This window comes from Lagopus leucura, unplaced genomic scaffold (assembly GCF_019238085.1).
Source record: "Lagopus leucura isolate 7727_CA_CO unplaced genomic scaffold, USGS_WTPT01 Super-Scaffold_1, whole genome shotgun sequence".
Classification (NCBI taxonomy): Eukaryota; Metazoa; Chordata; class Aves; order Galliformes; family Phasianidae; genus Lagopus; species Lagopus leucura.
This window is the reverse complement of record NW_024962250.1, coordinates 9087215-9100823: the sequence shown is the minus strand read 5'-3', so window position 1 is coordinate 9100823 and position 13609 is coordinate 9087215. Positions and strand designations below refer to the sequence as shown.

The following is a 13609-nucleotide window of genomic DNA, read 5'->3' as shown; positions in this document are numbered from 1 at the left end:
CCACCTTCATAGCCTCTTCACTGTGTTTCAGTATGTAGTTCTCCTTACCTCATCCTTGTCATGAAATAACCAACCTTTTGATCACAACGTTAGGGTGTTATGTCATCCTGTAAACTGTCGAATGCGAAGGTAGAAATATCTCTGGGACATCAGTCACAAAATAATTCTGTGAGCATTTATGCATTTTGTTTTACCGCAGTTGACTTCGTGCTTTAAAAAAAATTGCTGACTCTGTTGAGATGCTTTTCTGTATTCAAAAGTTCAGGACCTGGATTTATAGACTTACTAAGTTAATTTTGTCAATTAGAGTACACTTTTTTTTTTTCTTTAAACAAATGGCTTTGCCTGCTAAGCCTTGGATTTGGGAAATAATAAAATTCTAAATATTTCTGTTTATGGATAAAATTATGTGGTTCGTATTTAGTAACGTAAAATGTGCAAAATTTATTAACTTTAGTGCAAGAGATATGCAGGAAACTTCATCATATTGTACATTACTATTTCATGTACGACTTTTGCACCTTTTCTTACTTCTGTGTTTTATCATGGATAAAACAAATCTATTATAGAATGCTATATTAAGCATTCTTGTTTGATATACTAGTTTTCTAGACCTCTAGAATAAGAAATACCATTTTTATCTTTTTAGGTGCTTCATCTCCTTTCTTTAGGGTTATTAGAAGAGAAACAGCAGTTGCAGAAGTCTCCAGAAGAAGAAGTAACATTTGATTTTTATCACAAAGCAACAAGTATGTTTAATTTTCTTGGAAAGGGTAGAGCAAATTAGTGTAATTTGATTTTGTGAGAATAAGAACAACATCAGAAAAACCCTAACCTCATTTATGCATTTCTATGAGGGATGTAAAAGTAATCACTGTTTCATAATAAAACTGTACTAACAAATAATTTATGAAGATCTTCCTTTCTTCTTTTTAATGTTTTCATCTTTCTTCTAACAATGTGAAATAATTCTAAATGAAAAGTGTTGCAAAAGAAATCTAACTGAGGAGAGTGTTCCCATTTCTGAAGTATATTTGTATTTTTTTAAAGCCAAAAAAGTTATTAGGAGCCCAACTGCAAAGAAGAACATTAGTAGAACTCTATTTTAATGGCAAAATTAGCTCATACACAGCACATACCAAACTGGTGTAAAATTCAAGGGATCCATTCATTCTCTTTGTAGCTGAAGGCAGCTCTGTTTCTGTTTTCTTTAATTCTCTGCCCTTAGAAGTAGAACTACTTATCCACAATTGGGGAAGATTGTATGACATTTAGATGAATAAGTGGAGCTAAGACAGAAGTGTAGCTATACAGACTGTGTTTTCATAAATATGTGCTATATAATTAGCAGTATTTTAAGGCATATCCCTGGCTGTAAGTACAGGCTTTTTCTCCCCTCTGAATGCATTTGCTTTCTTTGTTAAAGGAATGGGAAGCTCAGCCCTGAATGCTGTAAATGTATTGATGCTTCTGGAAAAATTAAAAAGAGTTCCTCAGTTGGAGGCACAGAAGGACACAGTTATTTGGATACTGCAGGTACACAACGGGGAGATTAGTATGATTGGAAATAGCTTTTATATTTAAAAATATAATTTATTTAAATTATTTGTATTTTAAAGACATATGTATCTATACATACAAATGTATAAAACCTACTAGGGTAGTGTTTGCTGAGAAATGCTGGAATGTTTCTTGCCATACGTGTATTTTATGCATAAATTTTGTTCCTCGTGGTTCTGTTGCAACATACACAGGTCACTCTGAAAGTAATGTTTATTTCTATGGAAACTATGTCAGATGCAAAGAGCTGTCCTTGTAAACATCTACACCAGTGGAGGTGACCCGCTGGCACCACTGCTGTAATGCACCACCCATCACCTCACTGTACACGTCTGCTGTTTTGCCATTATAAATGTTCATCAAGCATCAAGGAATGGCAATACATGTAATTTTTTCTGCATGAGAGGATTAACTTACAAATATACGCACTTCCGTGTCAGATGCCATTTTGTCAGTCTGCCCCTCTGCGGTCATCTGTTGCACAGTCATAAATACAACTCAATATTGGGAGGAAGACTAAGCTTCTACTGCCATACCACCAACATCCACCTCTGATGTTGTGGGCCAGCGTTATAAAAGAGGAGGCATTACTTTCGGAGCAGCCCTCTTTAGTTGTAATTGAACAAAGGTTTATAAATTGGGAGAGCATTTCAGAGATTGCTTGTATGAAGACTTCAGTCAGACTTTATATGATGGCTGTGTTGGACATTTGATTTGGGCTATTTTTCCATCTTTCTCATTGTCTTTTCCCAACCAAAGAGATGGGAAAATCCTCTGGAGCTGTGATGCCTTGCCCAGTGTAGAAACATTGGGTGCGGCTTCTGCTTAGCAGGAATTCTGCTATCAAATTTTGGGCCTTTGGTTTAGGTGGCAAACAGAATTCAAGTGCTCCCAGAAAGCAGTAGAAATGAGGACAAGAATCCATAGTAAGGTTTGAAGGCTATCCTTAGCTACTGAAATTTGACTACCCTGGTATATACTGCAGTGGCAAGTTTGAAAGGTTTTTGAAGAAGTTATTCAAGTAAAATTCTAAGAGCAAAGGTAAAAAGATACTTAATATATAATTTGCTTTTTTAAACAATATGTAAATGTATTTAAAAGTATCTGAATTGGAAGTTTCTTAGAGTAGACAGCTGGAGGAAGTAAAAAAAAATAAAATGTAAATCTGTCTTATTTTTAACTAATCAGACGTAAGCTGCAAAACTTTCTCTTCCACACGTTGATATTAATGTCCATGGATTATTCAGTCTCTTTCCTCATGGAGGTAAGCTAGCATGTGATATACAGATGTCATTCTGGCGGAAGAGCTTTAGCTCTTTAGAAATATTAGTGCTGGAGAAGGACTGGAAAATTTGGTGTAATTCTACTTTCCCTTATGCTCAGTAGTATTCTTCAACTGCTGGGCTGCTTTAGTGATAGAAGAGCAGGGCAGTTGATTTCATCCATTTGAAAGTCTGAAAGCAATGAAACTAAATATCAAGAAGTTTGATCTTATATTGTTACAACAGGCAATTTGCATTTTGTTTTTAACATGTTACTCTCTCTTTGTAGATGTTTGACACAGTGAAAAGAATGAGAGAAAAATCTAGTTTGACAGCAGTAGTGGCTCCATCAGGCTCAGAAACTGCAAAAGGTGATGAGGTAATAACACGAATAAAGTTCAATAGATTAATAAACTTCAATGTTTTTAATTGCATTCTGAAGGAGGTACATGATTTTATTTTGCAAAAATAGCCATTTCGTTATTAATTTCTACCACTGCCTACAGATGGCATTTAGATTTCAATTCTTGTATTCATTAAAAAGAAATATGCTAAGCATGTCTCACTGAGTTAGCAGCAGCTATGTGTTTTTTGTTGTGCTTGTAGTTTAAGTGAGAATATTCAGGGAAAGTAAATGGAGAAGGGAATTTGCTTGTCTGTTTTTGCTTTTATCTTTGATTTGATCACCTTTGATTTTATTTGCGATAGTGTCTTCTCTGTCCAACTTAGGTGATTGCTCTCTCTGTGCATCAGTGTTTACTCGCTTCTCTCAGAGTAACTCCTGAATCCAGTGATGAAGAGACAGAGTCGAGTGGAGTTATTACAGATTACTGCAGTCCTAAAGTTTCTTTTAACAACAGGCAGCTGAATGGGAGAATCTAATTACTCTTAGTGTACAAAAGCAGGCTGGTTTATTCTGACACATTCTGTTTGGCAATAACTTGCTGCTCAACAACTCCTGGGCAGTCATTCTGTGTATAACTCTAAACTTAGCATGTGCTGTGTTTCTTTTTTGAGAAAGGTGTAATGTGATAGCTAGTAAGGGAAGTAAACAAAGTACAAGAAACCGTAAGAAACCAGTTGATTAGTTCTCCTGCTTAGAGAGTAACTTTTTTTCCTGATTTTCTTGAAAAGTAATGGCATCCTGAATGAAAACTATGCGTATGACGTTAAATTTGAGCATAAAGTTGTCGAATCAGAATTTAGTTTCATGTATCTTATCTGTGTTTTTGAATTCTACGTTTTCAAGTTACGTAAATCCTTTCCTTTCTAGTTCTTGAGAACATGATAGACGAGAAAATACTGAAAGAGGAATAGTTGTCCAGTCTACAGTAAAGAAGAGTAGGGGGAAAGTACAATCCTCAGATGCATAAAGTTCTGCCACAAAACCAGAGTAACAGTCTGTTGGCAGTGTCTTTCGCAGACAGTTCACAACAAAATTATCTTAAACTTCTTAAAGGGATATAAAGGATTCACATTAGGGGTGATGCTTAAAAGTTTCACTTACAGTGGAAATAACAGCACTAGAGAGGCAGCTTTTGGTGTTTGCTGAATAGACAGTGTTGGCACTTAAATAAAAGTCACTGAAGAGATGTCAGTTAAATAATTTGATGTCAATACATAGATGTGCGTAATTGTGAAATGAATCTACTCATTTTATGTTCTCTGTTGCTTGTGATTTCTTTTACTCTAAGACACAGAGCACTCAGGATAAAGAGAAAGCTGAGCGAAAGAGAAAGGCAGAAGCAGCTAGGTTGCATCGTCAGAAGATAATGGCTCAGATGTCTGCTTTGCAGAGGAATTTCATTGAAACCCACAAGCTCCTTTATGAAAACACGTTGGAGGCACAGGGGAAAGAAGATGCTATTATGGAAGAAGAAAGGTAAGAAAAAGCAGATGTAGAGTTCTGGTGGGGAAATATTAGTTACCTGAATGGGATTCTGCCACGAAAAAGTCCTGACAGTAGAGCCATCAAATTAGTTTCTCAAATTTCCCACCTGCAATGCTTGTTTGTTCTGTTAAATAATTATACATAAACTAGGTTACTTGTTGATGCTAGAACAGTAGATTTGCTTTATGGAGGAGCATAAATTAAACTGTAAGTAAATTATTTTTTTCAAATGGTAAGTAATTATCTGGAGAATATAATTAGAAAGGTACTTAGCTAACATCACTGTACTTCAGGAAATGACTCTCTACCTTGTATGAGAAATTAAATATCTGGAAAGATATGGAAGCCACTATGTGTTATGTTTAAGTTGCAGTGAATAAAATATGCTTCTTGTAGCTCTAGTTGCTGTTATTTCTTTTCATTAGTTTTTTAAATCTAATTTTATATTGGAGATGTTCAGTTTAAATTGATAGAAGGGAAAAAGGTTCTTCAAGAGAATGAATTGCTAACTTGCAGACTAGATAACTCAATTTTGTGTTACTCTGTAATTATATGTACTGGAATAAATACAGTAGAATTCATTTGCCCTCACTGAGGTCACACACAACTCAGAAATTTTTTTTTCTCTTGTACTGCTTGAGATGAGTAGGTGCATTATAAGCTTTTCTTTTTTCCTCTGTTGAGGCTTCAAATATATAAACAGTATTGTTTGTATTGGACAAAATTGGACAAACCTCTTAACTGTTACAGTAAATCCTGATTTGAGTGTGTATTAACATCATATGTGACTTCTTTTTACCATCTTTATAAAATCACAGGTTTACTATCACCCACTTGTTTTAGTTCTTGTGTTAAATTTCTTTGTTTTTTCTTTATTAGATAAGTATAACTTGTATGTATAACATGTCTAACTTACAATGTTATATTTTTAAATGAGTCAGTTGTAGAGAAAATACTGCATTAGCAGACAAATAATTGGAATTGAAAGACATTTGCAATCAAAGGGGTCCTTGTTATTCATGAGTGATGGATAATGAGAGTAGTGCAGCTGCACATATGTGGAAAAGCCAGATGCAGAAATGTCTTAGCTTTATGTCATAAACTTTCTGCAGTATGATTATACTTTGATAGGCCCTTAGCAATGCAGCTAATAACAGACATTCTTTTAATATGGGTGGGTATTGTTTTAACAAAAAAAAAAAAAGGCAGAGCTTTGTGAGTTTGAGCATGGCTTATCATTTATGAGTAATATAGTTTTAAAGAGTAACTATTTTTAACAGTTTTAACAACAGCGTAGTTCTGGACGTATGCATTGCTCCTGTTCTAGAGATGCTTCAACAATACACTGCACTTACACCAAAAATTATGAATTGTCTTAAATTTGTTTGGGAAAGTAGAGAGATCTACTGTATGTGTTGATGGCTGTTTTTTTGTTTTTTGTTTTTTTTTTTTTCCAAGAATGGGAGATACAATTTTACTGTATCTGTAAGATTACAGTAGGTTTAATTCAGTCTGTATTGCATGTATTTGCCTGAATGACCTGCTGTCTGATTTCTTTCTGTTATTCAGTGTTAATTGGCTTCCATTTTTTGTTTTTAAAAAATACTAGATTTTAATGAGGATTCATGTTTCTTCATCATTTTGCCATTGTTTGGTTTTGTAAAGCACTTATGTATAAAACATGTATGCTTTGAAAGTCTGTTTCTTCAGGGAAAAAAACGTCCTTCTTATCTGTTATCTGTGTTATTTCAGCATATCTTCAGCAATCGATTATTCCAGAATTGCTTTGGGTCCCAAACGAGGTCCATCCATTGCTGAGAAAGAAGTTCTGACCTGTATTCTTTGTCAGGAGGAGCAAGAAGTAAAGCTGGAAAGTGCTGCTATGGTATTATCTGCTTGTGTCCAGAAATCAACTGCCTTAACTCAGAATAGGAGCAGAATTCTTGAATTCTCAGGGGGTATGCAGTTTTCTTCTTTTAGAGTGCAAACAGTTCTGTTCCTAGCGTTATGTCCTTTGAACTGAATTAAACTCTGCATTCAGATTGCTAAATGACCCACTTCTATTAAGAAAAAAAAAGTGAAAAATGTTAAACTGCTCTAAAATCTGTGCTTTAACATGTAAAAATGAGAAGTGTGTGAAGATACAGACTTTTCCCTGGCAAATAAGAAAATGCTTTAGTTATTCTCACAAGGAGTTCAAATGAACTTAAAGATTTGGTGGGAGTGGTTACTTCAGAGGAGGAAGAAAGCAAAAATGTTAACTTTTTTTTTTGTTCAAGTACAACAGCAAACTTTCACAACATAGGAAAAATACATTTTCAGAGTGCCAATATGGTAATCATGAGGGTTCTTTCATGTTCAGGAAGTGTGCTTTTCATGTTCAGTTGTGTTTTTTTAGGTATGTCAAATTCAAGTGTATTGTTCAAAATCATAAAAGTACGCCAAATTAGATTTAGAGATCTGCTGTTGTTGAGCTCAGCATTATTTAGGTATGTTTAAGAGGAAGATTGTATCTCGGTTTGGGTTCATATGCAGCGCAAAGGCATCAGTATGTTATTAAGATAATGCTATAAAGATTTAGGCAGATTCAGTTAAAAGATAGCCTTCCCTTTGTTATTCACTCATGGTGTTTATGTTAGTGGCTTGTGAAAGTACAGTGGGTTAGTTGAAGAAATGTATTATCTAAGGACTAGAAAAGTGCTTTGTTCATTTAGAACCAAATGAACCCCATTTTTAACCAGCTTACTGTTGCTTTTGGATTTCTTGCTAGCTTGTGGAAAGTCTTCAGTAGTTTGTGAACTCAGGCTTGTGATTTTGTTAAAATATTGCTCTGGAAATGCTCATGAAATCCATTTTAATTTGATGTCTTATATACAGGTGGTTTTTTCTGTTCATATTGATTAAAAATTGTTGCTGTTTTTAAATGTTTTTGTTTCTGCTCTGTTCTTTTTATAGATACAGTAGATCCTCTGTTCATGCATCCTGACTTACCATGTGGAACCCACACAGGAAGCTGTGGCCATGTGATGCATGCAGCCTGCTGGCAGAAGTAAGGATAGATCATGGCAGTTTTTCCTGTTAATTTACCCATTTTCTGAAAAACTCTAAATGCATATTGAAAACACAGTATAGTGAATGGATATTGAATTGAAAGCTATCTACTCATCTAAAAATGAAATATGGCACAAAATAATTTTTCAGCTGATGAGAAAATGCATCATCATAAGGTTTTGGTTGCCTTTTATGACCCAGAGAAGAATCTGAGGAGGTTAAATAAAACCAATGGGTTAAAAATAGTCAAGAATAAGGAACTTTATCTAGTAGATCTTATTCTTCCTCAGTTCAGTGAGAACTGGTAGGAGCCTTCTAGATGGGTGTTCTACAATAGTCCTTAAACACGTGAAGTCTGTTGTCTCCTCAGTGTTTTAAGTTGAAGCTGCTTAATCCCAGTGAACCCAGGAGAGAAGCTGGCATTTAGACTAGAACACAAATAGTTTAATCAATGAATGCAGTTTACCCCCTGTCATGTTTAACAAACTTAACAAAAAGTAAGACAGAAGAATTGGTACATTGATTAAAAAGTGTAATAGGCGTTTATTGTTTGAGGGAGCCAGGGATTTACACCAAAGGTGTTGGATTAGAGCACAGTCTGAAATATTAATAGACCAGGCTGCTCATTTTCCAGTTTATAGTCATCGTGTTTTCCTGTAGCTTTCTGTGTAGATCACAGGGATTGAAGCTAACATTCTCTGTGTTTTGAGTCCATAAAGGGTCAGTAACTCTAAACAAGATAGATACTGTGAAACTAGAACTTCAGTCCCGCCAAGGGACTATCAAGAGATAGAGTTGGGTCATGCAAGTACAAGTTATTTTATGTTGTCAAATAATGTAAATATTTTCTTGATGGTTGTTTGCACTTATGCCATTTTAATTTAAGAAGCCTGACTAAACTTCTGGTGTTTATCACTTATTTTTTTATATTTATATTTTTATTTAAAAAAAAAAAAAAATGCTACAAGAAAGACAGGTGCACACACTTAAAATGATACAGAAGTATGTTCCTTGAGTATAATACATCTGCTCTTGGCAGATCGATCCACATCTACGTAGATCTAAGTAGTACAACACTGGAGCTCAATTCCCTTGCTCTTTTTAAGAAAAGATGACTTGCTGTGTGGGTAAATGGGATTAAAATGGACAACAGGCTCTTCTCATGCAGGATGGCACAGAAGGTTTGAGTATAGTCTTTTACTTATTATGTAACAGACATTCTAACTTACTAATATTCGTCCAAATTTTCCCTGCCACCTTTCTGGAGTGTCTGTGCAGCCTAAAAATACTGCACAATACTCTAATAGAGAACCTTTGTAGTTGATATATATGAGGAGGCGTTTACTGCAGTAACAGTTGTTTAAATTTGGGAGAGCAGATGTATGTTTTTGTTGATTGTTAACAGATTGCTTTCATAAATACTCTGTAATCATTAGGACCTGTCAGTCACCCCTGCATACAACCTTTTTCTTATTAGATAAATTATATTTTTTTTCTTGAGATATTATACTTCAAATCAAAACAATAACTAGCTACTACCTTAGTGTGGAAGTTAAATAATTTCATATGTTTTGAAGATCCTACATGTCCAGCCTGAGTGTTTGTACTGAATTTACTTTCCTGTAGTCAGACAAGCAGATTTGAGTGTTAGGTTGTTTTGTTCCTAGTAATGTCAATGCCACTGTGATGTTAATGAAATCTGAACACTTACTGCATTCACTAAGGGATCAAATTTATGTAAGAAAACCTGTAAAAACATTACAGTTATTTCTCAGTTCGCTTTTGAGTTCAAAATGTCATATGATGTTGTAGTACAAATTACTATTTCTTTCTTTTAAGAAAAGGCTATAGATTTTTTTAATTAAATCTTAGATTTTCCTAAAATTAAATACAACTATGTATGAATCCTATTTCAGTATTTTGAATGAGTTTCTTGTGAGGGATGTAAGATACTGTGTTTAAATGTTTAGAAGATGGGAAAGAAGAAGAGAGAATATAAGGACTGTTTGTGTATGAAAATGTCATTAAAATAAATCTAAAAGGATCTTAAAGCAAGGAACAGCTGCCGTTATTTTGACTGAGTGGCATACAGTGCATTTTTGCCTGAGTTCATATAAGCCGATCAAAGGTTCAATTTTATTTTCATGTCCAGACACAAGAAATAGTTATCAAAGGAAAGGTATTAGGAAAAGAATTAATAGAGATAATAAGACTTAATTATGTGAAATTTAGTTTTCAGGTCACATTTGAGCCAATTCTGTTTTCTAGTAATTCTCTTTTCAACGTTCTAGGTACTTTGAAGCCATGCAGCTGAACTTCCGACAACGCCTACATGTTGAACAGATATTTGACTTAGAGAATGGAGAGTATCTTTGTCCACTTTGCAAGTCTTTGTGCAATACTGTGATTCCCATTGTTCCACTGCAGGCTCAAAAAATAAACAGGTGAATTAATAGACTGCATAGCCTTCTTTAAGAGTGATTTCTGGGGTGGATTGACTTTTCATATTTTGGGAGGGTAATCTTGGGCTGAGCTTCTTAGTCTGTGTAGATGGCTGTTTATCTGCTTATTGACCACTTGCTCAAATATGCTGCTTTTGGTAGCCAAAATCATTTCTGAAAGCATTTGTAAGCTATTTTTGGAGTATATGCCACATAAGGAAATATTTAGGTCTAGTACGTAGGCCAATGCTGCTTTTTTTTGTTTGCTCACTACTTTGCCTGCAAAAGTATGCAACTACTGAGGTACTGTATTTTAATTGTGCGTCCTTTATTTTTAAAGACTTCATAAAGATTATTTCAGTGTTAAAGTAACAACTGCTTTCCATTTCTTCTCTCAGTGAGGATGCAGAGGCAGTAGCTCAAATTCTCTCCCTAGCCAGGTGGCTGGAAACCATCATAGTCAGGATATCAGGCTACAATGTGAAAAATGCGAAAGGTTTGTTATCTTCATTTTGGAGCTTGTTTGTGGGGTATCTAATACACCAGTTTTAAGTATGATACACGTGTTTTACATAATATCACAAGAAAACTTAAAATTTAGGGCAATTTTGCTCTCAGTCAAGTCAGGGTAAAATAACTGATGTTGAAGTCATAGGGCTTTCAGAGCTTGATAGCTTTATTTTGGGGTGTTCTCACCAGTTTTCTGGTTTGTTACCATTTCTGCCTTCGCTGTACAAGAAAATTCCATAACTTAGGGAGGATAGATGCTTGTTAACACTCAAAGTTAAGTTTTTGCTTGAAGAGTTTGTAATGAAACAAAGAAAAAATTAATTCAGGGGGTTAGAATGAAATGTTTAGGAAACATACGTTACAAAGAATCAATATATTCCTTGCATCCTATGATGCAGGAAAGTTTTCATCTGCTTTGCTGTATTTTTTTCTCCTTTTTCGAAACAAAGAAAAAGCACTATTTAAAACCTCACATTTTTAAATAAAAATGTTAGAAGTGTCAGTAGAGTATCTTGGCTGGTGAGGTCTGTTTACAATTATTTTCAAACCAGTTAACAAGGAGGTCTTCTGTTAGACTGCTGTAAAAATGATAACTTATTTGTGTTTTAATTTGGATCTGATTTCTTCTGGTAGGAGATCAACAAAATGCTCCAACTTTTGCCAACAAGGGATTGGGGAACTCAGCTTTGGAATTCCATTCTATCCTTAGTTTTGGAGTTCAATCCTCGTAAGTGCTTTTTTGGCTATATTAATTATCCATGAAATAATCTAAAAAACTTCAGGATTTATATTGAAGGAAGACATTCACTTTTTCAATCTCAATACAGGCTTACTTGTATGTTTCTCTAAGTATTCATTGAATATCAGCTCTATACAAACCTAGATGAACCTCTTGATCAAACCTAGCCTGGCAGTGTTTGATTTATTTGTGCAAAACTGAGTTTTCTATTTCAGAATTCCAGTCGTTTGGGCCACTTTCTGTGCTTCTAGACAAGTCACTTAATGTCTGCTTGCCTTAACTTTCCTGCTATATGTGTGTTTCAGGGTAGTTTTCAGTTGTTTTAGATAAAATAATTTAATACAGATTACTCAGAGGTGTCTTGTCCACTTTTGTTGCAGTGGACAAAAGCTCTCTTCCATCAAAACAAAGCAAATAGGTAGGGGCTTCCGAAGTGTACTTAGCTGTCTTCTTTTAAATCAAGTACTCTTAAATCAAGTACTCTACTACTGTTACGTCTATCTGACATCATTGTTATGCAAAATAATTACCCATCTGCTATTGTGAAAATGTCATCAGAAGGTTAAATCAAGATCATAAACAGGAGGAAGTCTGAGTTTTACAGTCTGATAATGATAGGACAAGAGGGAAAAGTTTAAACTGTAAGAGGGGAGATTTAGATTAATGTTAGAATTTTTTTACTCAGAGGACATTAAGGTGCTTGAACAGGTTGCCTAGAGAAGCTGTGAATGGCCCAACCCTGGATATGCTCAAGGCCAGGTTGGATGGAGTTGGATTTCTTCCTCCCTGGTTGGCTCCAGCCTAGCAGCTCTTATTCTTTCTATTTTACCCTATCTATTTTTCCATTTTATTGCTATTTTATCATGGCTCTTATTATTTGCAGTAAAAAAGAGAAAAAATAGGAGGTCCAAAATGAGATTTGAGTACTTGGAAAACAAAAGTTAGTGAGAATCAAATGCATTCCTTGCACTGTTTAAGTGCAGGAAAATTTTTTTTTTCTGCTTCTGCTATTTTTTCCTTGCCAAGGCATGAAGAAAGTAGTACTGAAAGCTAGTCGTTTTTTCCCTCTCTTTAGGAAGGGTCTTTGTATTTTAACAATTCTTTCATAAATAGTCTTGACTTTGTTAGCAAACGACTGACATAAATAACAAGCACTATTAATAGTGCAGGCTGAAGTTATCTTGGTTTACTCTTGCAGGGCCAAATACTCGAGCAGTATCAAGGAGATGCTTATTCTGTTTGCAACCACCATTTATAGAGTTGGACTAAAAGTTGCTCCAAATGAAGCTGATTATCGGATTCCTATGATGACCTGGAGCACGTGTGCTTTCACCATCCAGTGTATAGGTAAAGTATAATTTCGGTTTACTTCTTTTCATGGTTCAGAACTCATAAGGCTGCTTGATTTGTAAAAATGGATACAGTCTGGATGTATGTACAATAAAGATAGTTCCATATAAGAAAAATATAGGTTAATTCTTAATACATGTAACACATGATCTTTAATCTGGTATAAAGAATAGAAAGTTTTTGTTAGATGATACTGTATAGATACACTATTTACATATGTAATGCTAACACCGGTGAGTTTAATCTTTAAGAGCTGTATTATGAACTGTAACATTAAGCATCTTCAACAATTGCAAAGCTGCTGAAGATGATTGAAATGCCATGCATCTTCTGTGTAGCCAAATATCTAATTACTATTGAAACAGAAGTTCCTTTTTCAGATTTTACTCAAAAACACTTTTCAAAGACTTCAGAATCTTGAATCATTCTTGAATGATCTACATGATGGAACTCATTATTTCTGTTTGTCTTTATTCTTGAAAAATTCTCATACAATTTGTAGAACAAATGTGGTTTTCTGTAATCTGAAGTTGCTAAAAATGTGTTAGAGTATTTTTTTTAATACCACGTGAATATTTTTTGAAGGCAAAATAACCTATTAGCCTAAAAATACTTGCCTTTTCTGGCTAATGTACCTGCTTAGTGGTCAGTGTTGCTTCATTTGTCCGCTGTATGCACAAAGATGGCACTATAGACATGGAGCTGTACCTAAATCAGAAGTGGCTTTCAGGCAGGGAGAGAGTCAAGAGAAGTCTTTAACTGTGTTCCAGGCATTGAAAATGTAACTCTACATATCCATAAGAAT

At 34.7% G+C, this 13609-nt stretch overlaps 1 protein-coding gene across 1 annotated transcript in view; it reads left to right on the top strand.

The window, feature by feature from the left end:
- UBR1 (ubiquitin protein ligase E3 component n-recognin 1) overlaps positions 1–13609 on the top strand; it is a 61079-nt gene that overhangs the window by 31181 nt on the left and 16289 nt on the right. Inside the window, 10 exon segments of the mRNA XM_042863136.1 lie at positions 650–749; positions 1427–1536; positions 3112–3201; positions 4517–4704; positions 6466–6671; positions 7669–7762; positions 10056–10208; positions 10604–10701; positions 11349–11442; positions 12653–12801. Of these exon segments, the coding sequence (XP_042719070.1) occupies positions 650–749; positions 1427–1536; positions 3112–3201; positions 4517–4704; positions 6466–6671; positions 7669–7762; positions 10056–10208; positions 10604–10701; positions 11349–11442; positions 12653–12801 (1282 nt within the window).